Raw genomic sequence first — 20418 nt, 5'->3', positions numbered from 1 at the left:
TATGACAGAGGAAAAAAAAAAATATTTTTAAAATGCAAGGTACTGTGCCTGTGCCACCCGAAATGAGTGTGGTGTGCACACAGTACAGTCTGTGGTAGGTCTGTGGCCTCTCACACACAGCGGGCAGGCAACTGCAGTGTACAATAGATATATATATATATATATATATATATATATATATATATATATATATAAGAAAAAACTCTATTACCTTACCAGCCCTTAAAAGGGCTTTTGGGGACACTAGATATATATATATATATATATATATATGTATATATATAAATAAAAAAGAAATCCTCAATTACCAGCCCTTAAAAGGGCTTTTGGGGACACTAGATATATATATAAGAAAAAACTCAATTACCAGCCCTTAAAAGGGCTTTTGGGGAGACGCTAGATATATATATATATATATATATTAAAAAAATTACACAAATACCAGCCCTTAGAAGGGCTTTTTGGGGTGCTGTCCTTACAGCAGTAGTGGACCAAGAACACTGCAAGACCAGGAACACTGACTAACTGTCCCTAGCTTAACAGCAGCAGCAGCAGCTCTCCCTGCTCTCACTACACACACTGCTTCAGAATGATCTAAGATGGATGCTGCCCTTGCTTATTTATAGGAGGTGGGAGGGTGTGGGAGGGAGGTATGCTGATTGGCTGGAAATGTGCCCAGCCCCACACTTGGTGACCAATTTTCATTAGAAAATTCCCTCCAAGCCAGCCCCTAGACGTGTGGGGAGACCTTGTAAGTGTGTGTGTGTGTAGGGGGGGGGGGTACTGTCACAAATCAGCTGCGGAGCTGATCTGTGTCTTTCTGTTTGCATAAGTTTTCTGCCTTTTGCTGCTGTAGGTCTGCTGGCACCTGTGGTTCCACAAGCCTGTGCTCTGCTCTTGCTGCACTGACTTAGCAGCTATGGGTGTCTCCTGCTTCACCTGATGGTTAATATATCTTCTCTCCTTCCTGCTACTTCCTGTCCAGCCTCCCATGTGTCTCCCTATTTAAATCCCGCTCAGACCAGTTTCTGGTTGCTTGAGTAACACTTGTTCCTGAGCTCCTTCCTTGTTATTATTTCTACCTGACTTCTCATGGATTGATCTCTTGTGTACTGACTCGGCTAGTTGTCCTGATTACGTTTGTCTGCTGCCTTCCCTGACCTTGGCTCATTATCTGGCTCTCCTTTTGCTCCATCCATCTTTCCGTGCCTGCACTGTCTCTTTGGGAACTCTTCTCGCGAGCAGGGTGAACCTAGGGGTCGTGACCTGGGGCCTGCACGCAGCCAAACTCCTGTGAGGGGGTCCCTGGCAGAACACTGGCTTACTGTTAGATTCCATGCCTTGGGGGATGCTGTGTCACCTGCTCGCCTGTGGGCCCACATTCATAGAACTGTGACACTTCGTCTCATTAGGAGCATTTGCCAAGGCATGCATACAAGCATATGGGAGCCATACAAACTACTGAGTACAATTTTGAGTTGCTGAAATTAAATTTCAGCAAAATAGACTAGCCTGCTGCATAATTTTTTCACTTTGATTTTTGGGGTGTCTTTGAATTCACTCCCTTGCAGGTTGATAATTTCCATTTCCATCAAACGATGTGGCATCGTTTCATTCCTAACACATTATCCAGTCCATATCCAGCATGATATTTTTCCCTATTGAGATATGATGTGTTTTCAAAGTGTTCCTTTAATTTTTTTGAGCAGTGTATTTTTAGGATGTATATACAGAAGATAGAACAATTGTTCTCTAAGTTCATGTTATTCAAACTTGGCCCCTCAAGTATTCAGTTGGACTGTCTTTTTGTAAGAGAGATGAGGAGAAATTTAAAACTGTGACAGGGAGGTCAAGGTGGCAAGTGAGCAATATCCAAATACAAAAAAACAAATTTTTGTAAATATTTAATTCTATCTTTTCATGTGACAACACTGAAGAAATGACACTTTGCTACAATGTAAAGTAGTGAGTGTACAGCTTGTTTAGCAGTGTAAATTTGCTAAAAACCAATATGTGCCACGCAAAACAAATTAGGATTAACATTATAGGGTAAATTTTCTGTCCCCTCAAAATAACTCATCATACAGCCATTAATGTCTAAACCGCTGGCAACAAACCTGTGTACACTCCTTAGTGAAAATGTCCAAATTGGGCCCAAAGTGTCAATATTTTTTGTGGCCACCATTGTTTTCTAGCCCTGTCTTAACCCTCTTGGGCATGGAGTTCGCCAGAGCTTCACATGCTGCCACTGGAGTCCTCTTCCACTCCTCCATGGTGGAGCTGGTGGATATTAAAGACCTTGCGCTCCTCCATCCTCCGCTTGAGGATGCCCCACAGATGCTCAATAGGGATTAGGTCTGGAGACATGCTTGGCCAGTCCATCACCCTTACCCTCAGATTCCTTAGCAAGGCAGTGGTCGTCTTGGAGGTGTGTTTGCGGTTGTTATCATGTTGGAATACTGCCCTGCGGTCCAGTCTCTGAAGGGAGGGGATCATGCTCTGCTTCAGTATTTCACAGTACATGTTGGCATTCATGGTTCCCTTAATGAACTGTAGACCCCCACCATGCTTGACTGTAGGCAAGACACACTTGTCTTTATACTCCTCACCTGGTTGCCGCTACACATGCTTGATATCATCTGAACCAAATAAGTTTATCTTGGTCTCATCAGACCACAGAACATGGTTCCAGTAATTCATGTCCTTAGTCTGCTTGTCTTATGCAAACTGTTTGCAGGCTTTCTTGTGCGTCACCTTTAGAAGAGGCTTCCTTCTGGTATGACAGCCATGTAGACCAATTTGATGCAGTGTGCAGCATATGGTCTAAGCACTGACAGGCTGACCCCCCACCCCTTCAACCTCTGAAGCAATGCTGGCAGCACTCATACGTCTATTTCCCAAAGACAACCTCTGGATATGATGCTGAGCACGTGCATCAAACTTCTTTGGTCGACCATGACGAGGCCTGTTCTGAGTGGAACCTGTCCTGTTAAACCGCTGTATGGTCTTGGCCACCATGCTGCAGCTCAGTTTCAGGGTCTTGGCAATATTCTTATAGCCAAGGCCTCCATCTTTATGTAGCGCAACAATTCTTTTTTTCAGAACCTTTTTCAGATGTCATGAGGTGCCATGTTTAACTTACAGTGACCAGTATGAGAGAGTGAAAGCGATAACACCAAATTTAACACACCTGCTCCCCATTCACACCTGAGACCTTGTAACACTAACGAGTCCCATGACACCGGGGAGGGACAATGGCTAATTGGGCTCAATTTGGACATTTTCACTTAGGGGTGTACTCACTTTTGTTGCCAGCGATTTAGACATTAATAGCTGTGTGTTATTTTGAGGGGACAGCAAATTTGCACTGTTATACAAGCTGTATACTCACTACTTTACATTGTAGCAAAGTGTAATTTCTTCAGTGTTGTCACATGAAAAGATAGAATAAAATATATAAAAGGATGTGACGGCTGTACTTACTTTTGTGAGATACTGTATATATATATATATATATATATATATATATATATATATATATAGCCATCTACGTAGTTATAACATTTATTTTGGAAAGCATACAAACAAAAAAAAAATAACCTGAATGGGACCATTGTAATTTTCTGTTCCCCGCTCTGTTAAATAAAGAAAATTGTCAATGTTAGTTAGAGCAAGATTTAGGCTAGCTTCACAAATTTTCGTTTCAAGAACACATGCAAAATTGCACACATCTAGCAACACATGCAAGTTTCAATCCGTCCAGATTTGACGGATCGGATGTCAGCGGACATGTCTCCGCTGACATCCGATGCCCCATAGACATGCATGCGGGGACCATTCAGATCCGCCAAAAAATTGGACAGGCGGATCTGAACGGTCCGCCTGTGTGAAAGCGGCCTAAGAAGGCACCTGGACTCCCATCACCGAGCCCAGTGGGAGCAACGCCATCAGAACCCACAAAGCCACACTCCAGGCTCTCACCGTCCAGCCTCTTCTCCTTCTCCTCTCTCCTCAGAATTGTCCTCCACTCCACCTTCCATCATGCCGTCCTCATGTTTTTCTAGAAAAAGGCAGGCTTCCATGGCCCAAATGTTCGAGAGTAAAAAAATGACGACGCCGGATAACCCTCTTGCCCAACGGTTGACTGCTGGCTTGTCGGAACTGATAGCCCGCCAACTACTGCCATATAAACTGGTGGACTCCGAGGCCTTTCGGAAATTTGTGGCCATTGGAACATCACTATGGAAGGTCCCAGGAAGGAAATATTTCTCGCAGAAGAGCATCCCAGAGATATATGGCCATGTTTAGCGGCAAGTGAATGTATCTCTGCCACACAGTGTCGGTGCCAAGATACATAGCAAACACAGGCAGAGAAGGTATATAACTTTTACTGCCCATTGGGTGAACCTTCTGACGGCCGTCAAGCATGTAACCCGTGGCACCCATGTATATTTGGTTTTACCGCCATGGATTGCATGCAGGCCTGTCTCTTCTTCTCCTCCTCCATCCTCCCTCTCCTCCTCCATCCTCCCTCTCCTCCTCGCCTTTTCTGCTAACGTCTCTTCCGCTGTGCCGCCCAAGATCCCCAGAACCTATTCGACATGCCAGGTGAGACATTGCCATGCTGTGCTGCGTCAGTTGTGCCTGGAAGCCAAGAGCCACACTGGTCCTGCACTCCTTTCAGCTTTGCATTCACAGGCAGATCAGTGGCTAACACCGCTCAATTTGACAGTTGGTAAAGTGGTGTGCGACAACGGTGCCAATCTGCTGAGCTCGCTGAAACAGGGCAAAATTACACACGTGCCATGCATGGCACACGTCCTGAACGTGGTCATGCAGCGATTCGTTGTCAAATACCCTGGGGTCCATGACGTCTTGCGGCAGGCTAGGAAAATCTCGGGCCATTTCAGAACATCTTATACAGCCATGGCTCGCCTTGCTGACTTTCAGCGGCAACACAACCTGCCCGTCAGACGTCTTATTTGTGACTGCCCGACGCGATGGAACTCAACCTTGTAGATGCTTGATAGGCTGCTCCAGCAGAAACATGCAGTTAACGACTACCTGTACGAACTTTGCGGCAGGACAGGTTCTGGGGAGCTTGGGTTTTTTTCACCGCGCCAGTGGCTGCTCATGCACGACGCATGCAGACTTCTCCAGCCATTTGGTGAGAGCAGCCAGGGCGCCATCAGTGACATCGTACCTTATGTCTTCTTTCTGGAGCATGCATTGCGTCGTGTCATTGATCAAGCCGTCGAGAAGCAGGAGCAGGAAGATGAGGAAGTCGCAATGCTGGATGAATAGAGAAAGCATATTATAGTGGATTTGTATTGTGCAGCATTGTGACTGGTGAGTGGTTCTGCAGCGATACAAATACAAAGAGTGACAAACGCAATTAGAAAAAAGTATTATAACTAGTGTGATAGACCAGAGGCCCCCAAAAATGACAGATTGAAGCGGGGGTGTTATTATTATTATCATTATTTCAGGTACTTATATAGCGCTGTCAATTTACGCAGCGCTTTACGTATACATTGCACATTCACATCAGTCCCTGCCCTCGAGGAGCTTACAATCTAAGGTCCCTAACTCGCATACATACACAGTAGGGACAATTTTTTATTTTTTTTATACAGGATCCAATTAACCTACCAGCATGTCTTTGGAGTGTGGGAGGAAACCGGAGTATCCGGAGGAAACCCACACAGGCACAGGGAGAACATGAAAACTCCAGGCAGGTAGTGTCATGGTTGGGATTCGAACCAGTCCAGTGACCCTCTTGCTGCTAGGTGAAAGTGCTAACCACTACACACAGGGGCCTGCATAGAGGTGGGAGGAGTATTGGAGGTGCAGGCATCAGAGCAGAGTAGAGGGGTCACAGTTAGGAGGGGTAGAAGGGTACAAGGCAAGGAGGCTGGTCCCGGGCTGGAGCACCCCAATAGATACGCCCTGTTGCGTGATGTTGGGGAAACCAGTCAGGGACCAGCATTGCTGGAGCAAAGCAACGCCCCTAGCTGCCAGGGGAAGAACTCCTCCAGTGAGGCCGGGAGAAAGGGAAAGGAAAGACAGGTGCTGGTGGTAGGGGACTCAATTATTAGAAGGACAGACAGTGCAATCTGCCACAAAGACCGTGAGCGCCGAACAGTCTGCTGTTTACCGGGCGCTCTGGTTTGGCACATTGCGGATCGGGTGGACAGATTACTGGGTGGGGCTGGGGAAGACCCAGCTGTCATGGTACACGTGGAGACCAATGACATAGGCAGAGGAAGATGTAGAATCCTAAACGATTTCAGGGACTTAGGAGCTAAGTTGAGGACTAGGACCTCCAAGGTAGTATTTTCAGAAATACTACCTGTACCTCGAGCCACACCAGAGATTAGGGAAGTTAACAAGTGGCTGAGGAGCTGGTGTAATAAGGAGGGTTTCGGGTTCCTGGAGAACTGGGCCGACTTCTCAGTCGACCACAGGCTCTTTGGTAGGGACGGATTGCACCTAAATGGAGAGGGTGCAACCGTACTGGGTGAGAGGATGGCCATAAAGTTAGAGGGGCTTTTAAACTAGGTGATGGGGGGAGGGTACGGATGTAGAATTAGCCAGTGGAAAGCAAGATTCAGAGGGCAGAAATGGGGGCATTAGCGGTAGGGTGTTCGGAGCTTCTAAACCCAGGGTGGGTATGGGGAAAAATCAAGAGAGCAGCCTAAAAACATAAAATGAGGATATATGTAACCGGTCAAAATTACGAGGCTTGTATACCAATGCCAGAAGCCTGGCTAACAAGATGGGAGAGCTGGAGCTGCGGATGTTTGAGGAGGACTTAGATTTTGTGGGGATAACAGAGACTTGGTTTGACAGCACTCATGACTGGATGGCGACCATTCAGGGGGTATTCCCTTTATCGCAGAGATAGAGAAGGTAAAAAAGGGGGAGGGGTATGTCTGTATATTAAGAACAGTGTACAGTTAAATATTATATTAATAATAGGGCTATGGACGAGGCAGAATCCCTATGGGTAGAACTTCAAAGGGAAGGCACTGTGGGGAAGGTAATATTGGGCGTATGCTATAGGCCCCCCAACCAGAGGGAGGAGGGGGAGGCGGACCTCCTTTTACAGATAGGATTGGCAGCAAGGATGGGAAATGTCATTATAATGGGGGACTTTAATTATCCAGATATAGACTGGGCAGAAGGAACCGCGCATTCAGCCAAGGCTCGGCAGTTCCTAAATGTTTTGCAGAACAATTTCATGGGTCAGATGGTGAATGCACCGACAAGAAACAATGCGGTACTTGACCTACTGATTACAAACAGTACAGACCTGCTCACGGATATAGAAATACGTGGCAACTTAGGAAACAGTGACCATAGGTCAATTAGTTTCAGTATTAATTATAGTAATAGGAAACACAAGGGCAATATAAGAGCAAATTTCCCAAAACTGCGCTCTCTGCTAGAAAATATCAAATGGGATAGAACCCTGGGAATAAAGAACACGGAGGAGAAATGGGAGTGCTTCAAAAACATACTTAACAAAGGGATTGACCAGTGCATTCCAAAGGGAAATAAATTTAAAAGAGCAAAACTCAACCCTGGGTGGCTAAACTCCAACATAAAAATGCATATTAATGCTAAAGGAAAGGCCTTCAAAAAAATACAAGACTGAGGGGTCATTGGCAGCATTCAAGCATTACAAAGAGTGTAATAAGAAATGTAAAGAGGAAATCAGGGCGGCTAAAATAGAACACGAGAGGCATATAGCGGAAGAGAGTAAAAAGAACTCCAAGAAATTCTTTAAGTATATAAACAGTAAGAAAGCGAGGCCAGAACACATTGGCCCCATAAAAGACGATAAGGGAGTTTTGGCCACAGAGGACAGGGAAAATGCGGTAGTGTTAAATAATTTCTTCTCTTCAGTCTTCACAAAAGAATTGGGGGGCTAAACTAACCCAGCTTGTAAGGCCAAGCTAAATAACACACCTCAGGAAGTACCGCCATGGCTAACAGAAGATAGACATGGAACTAAACTAGAGAAACTTAACATAAATAAATCACCGGGACCGGATGGCTTGCACCCGAGGGTTCTTAAAGAGCTCAGCCAGGTGATTGCCAGACCATTATTCTTGATCTTTAAGGATAGCTTACAGACGGGTATGGTGCCAGCTGATTGGAAAAAAGCCAACGTGGTACCAATATTTAAAAAGGGGCCGAGATATATCCCGGGTAACTATAGGCCGGTCAGCCTAACATCAGTAGTCTGCAAGATTTTGGAGGGGATGTTAAGGGACCACATAAAAGACTTTAGTAATGAAAATGGTATTATTAGTAGTAATCAGCATGGATTCATGAAAAATCGTTCTTGCCAAACCAATCTATTAACCTTCTATGATGAAGTGAGCTGCCACCTAGATAAAGGTAAGCCTGTGGATGTGGTGTACCTGGACTTTGCAAAGGCCTTTGACACCGTTCCCCACAAACGCTTACTGTTCAAACTAAGGAAGGTAGGTATGGACCATAAGGTGAGTACCTGGATAGAGAACTGGCTCCAGGGGAGGTTGCAAAGGGTGGTGATTAATATGGAGTACTCAGATTGGGTGGGTGTGGAAAGTGGGGTCCCCCAGGGTTCTGTCCTGGGGCCAATCCTGTTTAATTTATTCATAAATGATCTAGAGGAGGGGATATCGAGTAAAATCTCAGTATTTGCGGATGATACTAAACTAAGCATGCCAATATCTTCTGGGCAGGATGTGGAAACCTTACAAGCGGACCTGAACAAAATAATGGGGTGGGCAACTACATGGCAGATGAGGTTTAATGTTGAAAAATGTAAAGTAATGCACTTGGGTGCCAGAAACCAAGCTACTCACTAGGGGGGGAACCTCTGGGTGAGTCTAGGATGGAAAAGGACCTGGGGGTACTGGTGGACAACAGGTTTGGCAGTGGCATGCAATGCCAAGCCGCTGCAAGCAAAGCCAACAGAATACTGGGATGTATAAAAAAGGGGATTCACTCCAGAAATAAAGAGATTATTCTCCCTCTCTACAAGACTCTGGTCCGGCCACATCTGGAGTATGCTGTCCAGTTCTGGGCACCGGTCCTCAGGAAGGATGTGCTGGAACTGGAGAAAGTCCAGAGAAGGGCAACAAAAATAATTAGGGGAATGGAGGACATCAGCTATGAGGAAAGACTACAAGCACTGAACTTATTCTCTCTGGAGAAGAGACGATTGAGGGGGGATATGATATCAATCTACAAATACTGTACTGGCAACTAGGGATGATCGAACGGTTCGGGTCGACCATCGGTTCGACCAGAACATTGAATGTTCGATATTCGGCCGAATACCGAACTTTTTGCGGCAAAAGTTCGGTATTCGGCCACCAGAACCGCCCAAAATGCACTGGGACAGGAACTGGTCTTTAAAAGCCCGTGATTGTCCCAGAAACGTCTGCAAAAGCCAATGAGGGGGCAGGAGTCTCCTAGGAACGTGATTGGAGTGACTACGGGGACCAGAGGCCAATCAGGAGTGAATACGCCCCACACTATATAAGATGGCCCCGCCTAACCCCTAGCACAGTTATCCAGATCCTGTTGAAGAGAGTTGAAGCAGTTCTCTGACTCCTGCTTTGCTACACTACATTTCCTACATATCGAGTGGTTCTAAAGCTCCATATAGCAGAATTGTATTTAGCTTACAGCCAGTGTAGTTAGATACAGCGATTGTGCTGGTTCTTAGAGTTACAAAAAAAAAAAAAACTTAAGGGACAGTGTCAGTCTTCTGCTGTATGGAGCTTTCTATTTAGTGGAAAGGGATATCTAGTGTAGTTAGGGAACTTTGTACTACATTAGTTATATTTAAAAATTTAGTTTCTGTAGGGAAAGTGTGAGGGTTCTGTTTAGTGAGCACGTGGCACAGTGCTGCTGTATCACAGCAGGTGTACGTGCTTGCTAGGCAGCAAAATACAGTGACAACTTAACGCCTGTTGTTCAAAGCGTTAGGTGCACTGTACAAAAGCCTTTGCAACTGTGCGTGACACGCATCTGCTGTGCTGTATCCAGCGACAACTGTGGGTCGCATAGCAGTGTGCGTTTTTCACCGCACACAGTTGCCAACGCATCAGTAACAACCTAACGCCTGTTGTTCAAAGCGTTAGGTCCACTGTGCAAAAGGCTTTGCAACTGTGCGTGACACGCATCTGCTGTGCTGTATCCAGCGACAACTGTGGGTCGCATAGCAGTGTGCGTTTTTCACCGCACACAGTTGCCAACGCATCAGTGACAACCTAACGCCTGTTGTTCAAAGCGTTAGGTCCACTGTGCAAAAGGCTTTGCAACTGTGCATGACATGCATCTGCTGTGCTGTATCCAGCGACAACTGTGGGTCGCATAGCAGTGTGCGTTTTTCACCGCACACAGTTGACAACGCATCAGTGACAACCTAACGCCTGTTGTTCAAAGCGTTAGGTCCACTGTGCAAAAGCCTTTGCAACTGTGCGTGACACGCATCTGCTATGCTGTATCCAGCGACAACTGTGGGTCGCATAGCAGTGTGCGTTTTTCACCGCACACAGTTGACAACGCATCAGTGACAACCTAACGCCTGTTGTTCAAAGCGTTAGGTCCACTGTGCAAAAGGCTTTGCTACTGTGCGTGACACATCTGCTGTGCCGTATCCAACGACAACTGTGGGTCGCATAGCAGTGTGCGTTTTTCACCGCACACAGTTGCCAACGCATCAGTGACAAATATGCCTGGTAGACCAAGAAAAGGCATACGTGGCCCTGCTGCGGAAAGGGGCACAGCTTCTAGGGTGTCTAGAGGCAGGGGTGGACGTGGTGGTCAGTCCTCAGCCAGGCCACCATTTGGATTGTTCTCCGGCAGTGGCCAAGCTATACGTCCACAGTATGTACAGGAGGTGGTGGACTATATGACCAAACCCTCATCATCGACATCATCTGCAACTACAGTGACCCAGGCAGAGAAAAGTGGTCAGTCTTCTGCAGTTGGCAGAACAAATACAGATGAGTCCATGTCCACCTCACGTCCTCCCTTAGACCCAACTTCAGACATGGCAGAGGAGTCAGCTGAGCTGTTTGACCACAGTGTCGGCCATCTACTCCAGCCTGATGCTCAGTCCTTTATGGAGTCTGATGTTGGGTCTGATTTTGAGGAGGAGGCAGAGCAAACAAGAGGGGAGAGCAGACGGCCCGCTCCATCTAAGGCCGCACCTGTTGTCTCCCGGGCCAGGCCTGATGCTCAGTCTTTGATGGAGTCAGATGTTGGGTCTGAGGTTGAGGAGGAGGCAGAGCAAACAAGAGGGGAGAGTAGACGGCCCGCTCCATCTAAGGCCGCACCTGTTGTCTCCCAGGCCAGGCCTGATGCTCAGTCTTTGATGGAGTCAGATGTTGGGTCTGAGTTTGAGGAGGAGGCAGAGCAAGCAAGAGGGGAGAGCAGACGGCCCGCTCCATCTAAGGCCGCACCTGTTGTCTCCCAGGCCAGGCCTGATGCTCAGTCTTTGTTGGAGTCAGATGTTGGGTCTGAGGTTGAGGGGGAGGCAGAGCAAGCAAGAGGGGAGAGCAGACGGCCCGCTCCATCTAAGGCCGCACCTGTTGTCTCCCGGGCCACTATACACACCTCATCTTGCTGGGACTTTTTTGAGACATCCCATGCAGACAAAACAGTTGCGATCTGCAAGATTTGTAAGAAGGGTATAAAACGTGGCAGAAATGTCAACCACCTGGGTACAAGCTGCCTAAACAGGCATTTGACAACCCACCACTCGCCACCTGCACATCAGTCTGTTCCTGGCCCTGCTATAGTCACTCGTCACCTGTTGGCAGCCTCCACTGACAGGGATGATGATATAGCAGGCAGTGTCGCATCTACCTCCAGCACACCACCAGCTGTAACATCTAGACGCCAAATTTCGATTCCACACATGCTGGAACGAAAAAAAGTATACTCCCCGCCACCCACATGCCCAGCGTCTAAACAGTAGTTTGGCTAAACTACTGGCTCTGCAACTATTACCATTTAACCTGGTAGAGTCTGCTCCCTTCCGTGACTTCGCAAAATGTGCAGTTCCACAGTGGCAGGTGCCAAGTCGGCATTACTTTTCCCGTAAGGCCCTGCCATCCCTATACCAACATGTGGAAGGCAATGTAGTGTCGTCCCTGGCCAAGTCAGTCAGCCGTAAGATACACTTGACGGCTGACACTTGGTCAAGCAAACATGGGCAGGGACGGTACATTTCTGTCACTGCTCACTGGGTGACACTGCTTGCCAGCGGAAGGGATTGTAGCCAGGGCTCGGTGCTGCAGCCAGTGTTACCCTCACGTCTGCAAACAGCTGGTGGTGTCGCTGATCCGGGTAGATCGATCACTTCTACCCCCTCCTGCTCCTCCTCCTCTACCTCCTCCATGCCCTCCTCTGCAGAATGGTCCTTTGAATATTATGAGGTACCACGTAAACGTTCAAAGGGCTATTCTATGTCTCAAGCCAAAAGGTGTCACGCAGTGCTGCAGCTTGTGTGTCTAGGGGACAGGCAGCACACTGCCCCTCAGATTCTTGGGGCTCTGCAGGCACAGGCCCAGAGGTGGTTGACACCACGCCAGCTGCAGCCAGGGATGGCGGTTACTGATAATGGGTCAAACCTCCTGGCCGCCCTTTGTCAGGGAAAGTTAACCCATGTGCCATGCCTGGCGCATGTCCTGAATCTCGTGGTACAGCGGTTTTTGAACTCGTACCCGGGAATGCAGGATGTGCTAAGGATGGCAAGAAGGGTGTGCAATCACTTCAGGCGGTCGTACAGTGCCACTGCATGTTTGGCCGAAGTGCAGCGCGAGTTTCACCTGCCGGTACACCGCCTCATCTGTGACATGCCCACCCGCTGGAACTCCACCTTGGCTATGCTGCAGCGCCTGTACACGCAGCAGAGGGCCCTCAATGAATACCTATGCGAGTACGGCACCAGCACTGGCTCTGCGCGCCTGGGCTTCTTTTCACCACGGCAGTGGCTTTTGATTAAGGATGCATGCGCTGTCCTCTCGCCATTTGAGGAGGCCACAAGGATGGTCAGCCGGGACAGCGCATGCATCAGTGACACCCTACCGGTACTGTTTTTGTTGGAGCACACTCTGCGTGGCATTATGGACAGGGCACTGGAGGCAGAGCAGCAGGAGGAAGAGGAGGACTTCCTTGCCTCTCAAGGCCCCCTTTACCCTGAGAATCCTGACCCCATTATGCCTAGCTCCCAGAGGCCCGAGCAGGATCCAGGGGTGGAAGAGGAGGAGGAGGAGGACGATTCTGCGGGAACTTTTGCAGGGTTTGAGGAGGAGGAGGAGGAAGACATGCGGCAATCTGCAAGGCCTAGTTTGACTCCCTCGGGACACTTTGGAGTAGTGCGTGGCTGGGAGGAGGAGGAGCCCGCTGAAGATAATGTCGTTATGAGTGACCCCGAGGAGTCAGCTTCTCAGGCCTTCGCTAATTTGCGACGCATGGGAAACATCATGCTTCAGAGCCTGAGAATGGACCCCAGAATCAAGGCCATTAAAGAGACTAACCACTATTGGTTGGCCACCCTACTTGACCCCCGGTACAAGTCTAAAGTCTCAGAGCTTTTCCCATCCACCCAGAGAGTCCACAGGATCAAATCCCTTGAGGACAGTCTCAAGAGGATTCTGGTGAACACGTTCCCCGACTCCCGTAGGGTGCAGGGGCGGGGACAACCTACCATGGATTCTACTGGTGGTCACGAGAGGAGCGTTGGAGAAGGCGTGCGGTTGACGGATGCCTTTCGGTCTTTTTTTAGTCCTCACCGCCCAGGCCTCTCAGCTGCCACATCGCATCGACAGCGTCTGCATCACATGGTGGACGATTACGTGAGGGCACAAAGTGACACAGAGGGCTTTTCATGTGACGATGCCGATCCACTGGCATACTGGGTCTTAAGATTAGACCACTGGCCAGAACTGGCCCAGTATGCCATGGAGTTGTTGGCCTGCCCTGCTTCCAGTGTCCTATCGGAACGGGCATTCAGCGCAGCAGGAGGATTCGTCACAGACCATCGAACGAGACTCTCCACTGACTCAGTCGACCGTTTGACATTCATTAAAATGAATCAGTCGTGGATATCAAGCTTTGATGCACCTGATGCAGACCTTGTAGACTAGGCTATCATTGTGATGTGGCAGCTGAGCCTCAGTTTAAGCCTGGACCATGGTGCCACCCTCAAATCCTCCTCTCATTCTCTTTACGTTCACAGAACCTCATTTTGGTTACAACAAAAACTAGCATGTTTGCGCACCTGTTCCACAGGTGCACACCTTTACAATTTTTGGGCCTCCTTCAACACCAGCTCTTTGGGGTTAAGGTGGGGAGGCTATGCTAAAACAAAAACTAGCATGTTTGCGCACCTGTTCCACAGGTGCACACCTTTACAATTTTTGGGACTCCTTCAACACCAGCTCTTTGGGGTTAAGGTGGGGAGGCTATGCTAAAACAAAAACTAGCATGTTTGCGCACCTGTTCCACAGGTGCACACCTTTACAATTTTTGGGCCTCCTTCAACACCAGCTCTTTGGGGTTAAGGTGGGGAGGCTATGCTAAAACAAAAACTAGCATGTTTGCGCACCTGTTCCACAGGTGCACACCTTTACAATTTTTGGGCCTCCTTCAACACCAGCTCTTTGGGGTTAAGGTGGGGAGGCTATGCTAAACAAAAACTACCATGTTTGCGAACCTGTTCCACAGGTGCACACCTTTACAATTTTTGGGCCTCCTTCAAAGCCAGCTCTTTGGGGTTATGGTGGGGAGGCTCTGCCAACACCAAAACTACCATGTTTGCGCACCTGTTCCACATGTGCACACCTTCATAATTTTTACGCCTTCTTCAACACCAGCTCTTTGGGCTTACAGTGGTATGGCTCCGCCAACACCCAAACAACAATTTTTGCGCACCTGTCACACAGATGCATATCATTGTAATTTTTTTCCTTACAAAGGCAATTATTGCCTTCATTACCAACACTTTCATAGGGATATGGTGTCAAGGCATCGTCCTCACCACCAAAGGCCCAATTTTTAAGCATCCTTTACTTCTATTCAAAGTCAAGAGACAACAGTATTCATCCAAAACATCTCTAATCTTGTTCACTCTGCACTACATTGTGGCCCCTACCCCTAACCCTAACCCTCAATGTATCCGTGCATATATGTCTGTTTCTTGTGAGAATTCAAGTTAAAGTACACCAAACACCATTTTACATGAAATAAAGTGCAATTACATACATCTTTGGACTTCTTGAAAACATTTGGTAATAATAGCCCCATTGTTGAAATACACCCGTTAATTATATGCACATTTAAAGAGGCAGCACCTTTTTCCAAAAAAAACTCTAATCCTGTTCCCAATGCACTGCATTATGTCCCCATCATACACATTGGCTGTGCCGTTGATTAGGAGCAAAAGAAAGGTGCGGTTAAGCAAAAAAGTCATTTTTGAAGGTTTGGTATGCTATAATTCTGGTTCTGGACATGCTACAGAGCTGAAACTTCACAGGTACACCTTTTAGACCCCCCCAGACACTAAATCCAAAGAAATCTCTTTTTTTTTTTTTCAATAATTGTCTCTCTATCAAAAACGACAATTTTTAAGAACTTTTTTTTTGTGTGATTAATAGTCCCTGGGGCATGACCCAGAACCCTAGGCACTTTTTAGGGGCATTTATTGGGTTTTAGGGCTTCAAAATGGTGTTTTTTTATTCCAGAAGTTCGGGTCCCATTGATTTCAATGGGGTTCTGGAATCCGAACTTTTCCGAAATTCGGGTGTTCTGGTCGAACCGAACTTTTCAAAAGTTCGATCATCCCTACTGGCAACCCTAGCATATGGAAAAACCTATTCAGAGAAAGGGAATACAATAAGACACGTGGCCACTCACTAAAACTAGAGGAAAGGCGGTTTAACCTTAAAATACGCAGGGGGTTCTTCACTGTAAGAGCAGTAAGGATGTGGAATTCTCTTCCGCAAACCGTCGTATCAGCAGGGAGCATTGATAGTTTCAAAAAACTATTAGATGGGCACCTTAAAGACCACAACATACAAGGGTATACAATGTACGGTTAACAGAAAACACACACACACAGCATAGGTTGAACTGGATGGACTGATGTCTTTTTTCAACCTCACTAACTATGTAACTATGTACACCACTGTGCCGCCCCGGTATAAAACAATATACTTTCATAATATTGTATTTGGGTACTGCAGAAATTTTGCCTCTGCATCATCGATGTCACCTTTCCCACCACTAACATTAGAGGTCTCGGAGGAGGCAGTAACAGCAGGGACCAACCTCCTTGGGCTGATCTGGGTACGGTTGTTAGACTGCTGAGTGGTGGCTGTTGCTACCTCCTCTTCCTGATCCGATGCCAAGAATGGCTGCGCATCGTAAATGTCTTGTGATGGATTGGAAAATAATTCCTGTGACTCAAGCGGAGGGTATATGGTGGTGTCTTTGAGGGTGCACAGAGTGAAGAGGGTGCAGATAGAGAGGATGAGGAGGGTGCAAAAGAGGAAGGCTGAGTGAGCCACTAAACCAAGTCTGGTGTGTCCTTTGACGTAATCAAACGCACCTTCTGCAACTTCCCACTTTGGCTCAGGCCTGGTGCTCCTGCCCTACCCCTACCACCCCTGTGGAAAGGCTGCCTCTTCCTCTGCCTGTCATTTTTTAAATGACCCTGTGACAAAAGCCTCTAGAGAAGCGTAGTATATGTGGAAGAATGTATATAACAATCTGTAATTTTGGAGGGCCACTGGTATATCACACCAGTTATAAAAAAATGTTCCCATTAACTTTTGTCACTGTGTGTAGCAGAGTTAATGCAGCGAAAGAGGCAAAATTTCTGCAGTACCCAAATACACTATTATGAAAGTATAACACCCCGCTTCAGTCTGTTGTTTTGGGGGGCCACTAATTTATCACACAAGTTATGAAAAATATTTTCTAGTAACTTTTGTCACTGTGTGTAGCAGAGTTAACGCAGCGGAAGAGGCACAATTTCTGCAGTACCCCAAATACACTATTATGAAAGTATAATACCCCGCTTCAATCTGTCGTTTTGGGGGGCCACTGGTTTATCACACCAGTTGTGAAAAATATTTTCTAGTAACATTTGTCAATGTGTGTAGCAGAGTTAACGCAGCGAAAGAGGCAAAATTTCTGCAGTACCCAAATACACTATAATATGCTTTCTATATTAGAAAGTATATTATAAGTGTATTGCACACCTATATACTGCACACCAAACAATAGTACACCTATACCAAATGCCAGTCCTTTAAAGGACTTTTGTGGACCTATTACCGAACGATTTGTGTCACTGACAATCTGTCCCTGATCCACACAGCAAACCTCTCCCTACACTGAGAAAAGACATAATATAGACACTTTGACAGTACACCTATACCAAATACCAGTCCTTAAAAGGACTTTTGTGGACCTATTACCAAGCGATTTGTGTCACTAACAATCTGTCCCTGCTCCACACAGCAAACCTCTCCCTACACCGACAAAAGACAGAATATAGACACTTAGACAGTACACCTAATACCAGTCCTTAAAAGGACTTTTGTGGACCTATTTCCTAGCGATTTGTTTCATTGACAATCTGTCCCTGCTCTACACAACAAACCACTCCCTACACTGACAAAACGCAGAATGTAAAATGGCAGCCAGGTCAGGTCTATTTATAAGGTAGGGGGTAGGTCCATGTGCTGAAATGTCTCAATTGGCTGTCCTGTACCACCTGATGGATGTGTCATGGGTCATAGTTCTTCACAATATAAAAGAATATGGCCGCCGCGAACATCGCCATATGTTCGCATGTTTGGCGGACATCGAACGAGCAAAGTTCGCCACGAACTGACCGCAGGGCGAACCGCAAGGCCATCTCTATTCACAGACTGCCTAATTTTTTTTAATGAAATGCATTACCTGAAAAATAAGATGTGATTCTTTACTGATGACTAAACTTTTGTAAGGGTAATAGAGTTCTACAAATTTTTTTAATGGCTCTTTACTGGATCCAGGTAAACATGGTTTGAAGCAAAAAGTTATAGTGAACAATAACTAAAATTATATTTTATAGTATTAGATAATTTTTAGAACTTCTGCAAACCATTACATTTTAACCCTAATGGCTTTTTGAGCAGAACTAAAAACCTTGGTTGTGTTGTCCATTTTTAACCGAGAGTGTCTCAGAAACGTTGTGCTAAGCATGCAGGGATCATTTTAAAAAGGTCTGAAGGCAATAAACCCTCCCCAAATAGGGAGGAGGAACCTGCTGTACTTCTATAGTAACCAACAGTCTTTAGAGCATTAAGGCTAAGTTCACATGAGCAGTGAAGAGGCAGTTTTTTTTTTTTTTTTTTTTTATTGCTGAACTTCTTGGGTTATAGAACATAGAGCATCAAAATATGGTTTTGGGAACGTCTGCATGCATTTTTGTTAACACATATAGTAAATCTTGCTTGGATATGCAAATTTGCAATATTGTTTTGTAGGGCCCATTATGAGCAAGACCTAGATGGAGTAAGAAGCTCTCAACTTGGAGATTGTGAGGGTAAGTAGAGCTTTTTTGACATGCTACTAAGTTTAAATTGACTTTCTTTTTATTATATAATTAGTGCTTTAAAAAGGTTTTTCTCTTCAGGTTTAATCACACAGCCTTTTATGGAGGATAAAAATGTTGAAGTATCTGTCAACATGCTGGTGGTTTCCACATTGTCGGCCTTTGTGGTTGGTGCAGTATTGTCAGGCCTAGGTGTGTGCTTGTTCAGCACGCAGCAAAACACAAACTTTCAACAAAAACAGAAGGATAAGGACGGCAGCCTTATACTGGAGCACCCTGTCAATAGTGTAAATGGAGACAATGATACAAGCCATCCAGGGCAAAATCCCTTTTTCACCTCTTTTGAGCAAAATGGTTCGAACCCTAAAAACAGCAATGAACAGATTGGAATTCCACCTACTCCAGAACAGACTCCTCAACTGCACAAGAGAATTATCGATTCCCAAGACTATATGAATAACTCTTTAAATGATCCATGTTTCAGTGTACTATACTCTAATGTCCACCACTTTGCATCCTCTAATTTACCAGCTGATGGGTTTTGTGAATCACCAGTTATACAATGTCTGCAGACCCACGGAGAAGATTCTCACTATACTCCGCTGCACTACCTACCCTTAAAGGTGGATGATCCTCATTTTTTATCTCAACATAGAGAAACAAAATGGCATTTCCACCATTACAGCAATGAATCTTACTGCATTCCCCAACAAGGAAAGGATTCCTATAGTTTACCAATATCATTGGAAGAGAATAAATATGTCCCAAAACATAGGACCAATCCCAGTTATCTATCTAAACGCATGCAAGAGCATTTAGCTCAGCGTGGAGAAAATTTTCACCAACAATTTTCACAAGGGCATGACTCACATTACTTTCCTGTAGATTTGCCCTTTCTTTGGTCTTCAAGTAAACACAGATGTGTGGTATCTTCTCCTACATCTGACATTTTTTGTAAGCGATTTTCCCCAGACAGTCCTCTGCGTTGGAATACCCACTTGAAGAGAAATCTGACATTTAATGGTGGGGATATCAGCTCCTCTTTTTCTAAAACTACATACATGCACTCAAAGACACCCCACAGCATGACTACTGCATCAAATTTCAAGTTAATGTTGGAGCATGGAATGCCACATACTTCCAGTGACCCGTAAGATGGACATATATGGTTTACAGATGACAACGTATTAACAGTAATGTAAAAAAGCAAGAGGCCTGAGTTTTAGAACAGTAAATGGTCTTTCTTTTTTACTTGAAGAGATTTTAATAAGTATAAAATACCTCTCCATAAATGGGAGTTATTTTCCTCATTAGCCAAGCACAATATGTAAAGATTTATCTTTTATTAAAATCTTTCGAAATAAAAAACAAATTTGTTTTAGTTTACGGTCATATACAGACAGTATTATGCATGATGTTTGTCTAGAAATGAAAGCCATGTGTCTGTGGGAAGAAAAGAGAGCTTAATAATGGGCAACTCGCCATTTAAATATTAACCTCTATAATCCCCAAAACGGTTTGAGAAAGGGGGGGGCTGTATTTAATGTAGTGGAAATGTATTCAACAAGTTTACTGTAGATTTCCCAGACTGCAACTTATCTACACCCAGATACATTTATGTACTTTTAAGATCATTTCAGAATAAACACAATGTTGAAAAAACTCAGTAAACCTTGGTGGTTCATTCTATATATCTATATATTGCTCAAGATGTGTGTATAAACATATATATATATATATATATATATATATATAGTAATGTTTGGGGGATCAGCTGGATCGCAGGACACAGG

At 45.7% G+C, this 20418-nt stretch overlaps 1 protein-coding gene across 4 annotated transcripts in view; it reads left to right on the top strand.

The window, feature by feature from the left end:
- The window catches only part of SEMA6B (semaphorin 6B), a 1069016-nt gene extending 1049074 nt beyond the window's left edge, over positions 1-19942 (top strand). For all 4 annotated transcript variants that reach the window (XM_082263355.1, XM_082263357.1, XM_082263356.1 and 1 more), the window contains 2 exons: positions 18558-18616; positions 18707-19942. In XM_082263355.1, coding sequence (XP_082119481.1) covers positions 18558-18616; positions 18707-19779 — 1132 coding nt within the window. In that variant the 3' untranslated portion in view covers positions 19780-19942. The remainder of the gene's footprint in view (positions 1-18557; positions 18617-18706) is intronic.
- The last annotated feature ends 476 nt before the right edge of the window (positions 19943-20418 follow it).

Source organism: Pelophylax lessonae (genome assembly GCF_965119305.1).
Source record: "Pelophylax lessonae genome assembly, chromosome: 1".
In the NCBI taxonomy this organism is placed as follows: Eukaryota; Metazoa; Chordata; class Amphibia; order Anura; family Ranidae; genus Pelophylax; species Pelophylax lessonae.
This window is presented reverse-complemented; position numbering and strand designations above follow the sequence as displayed.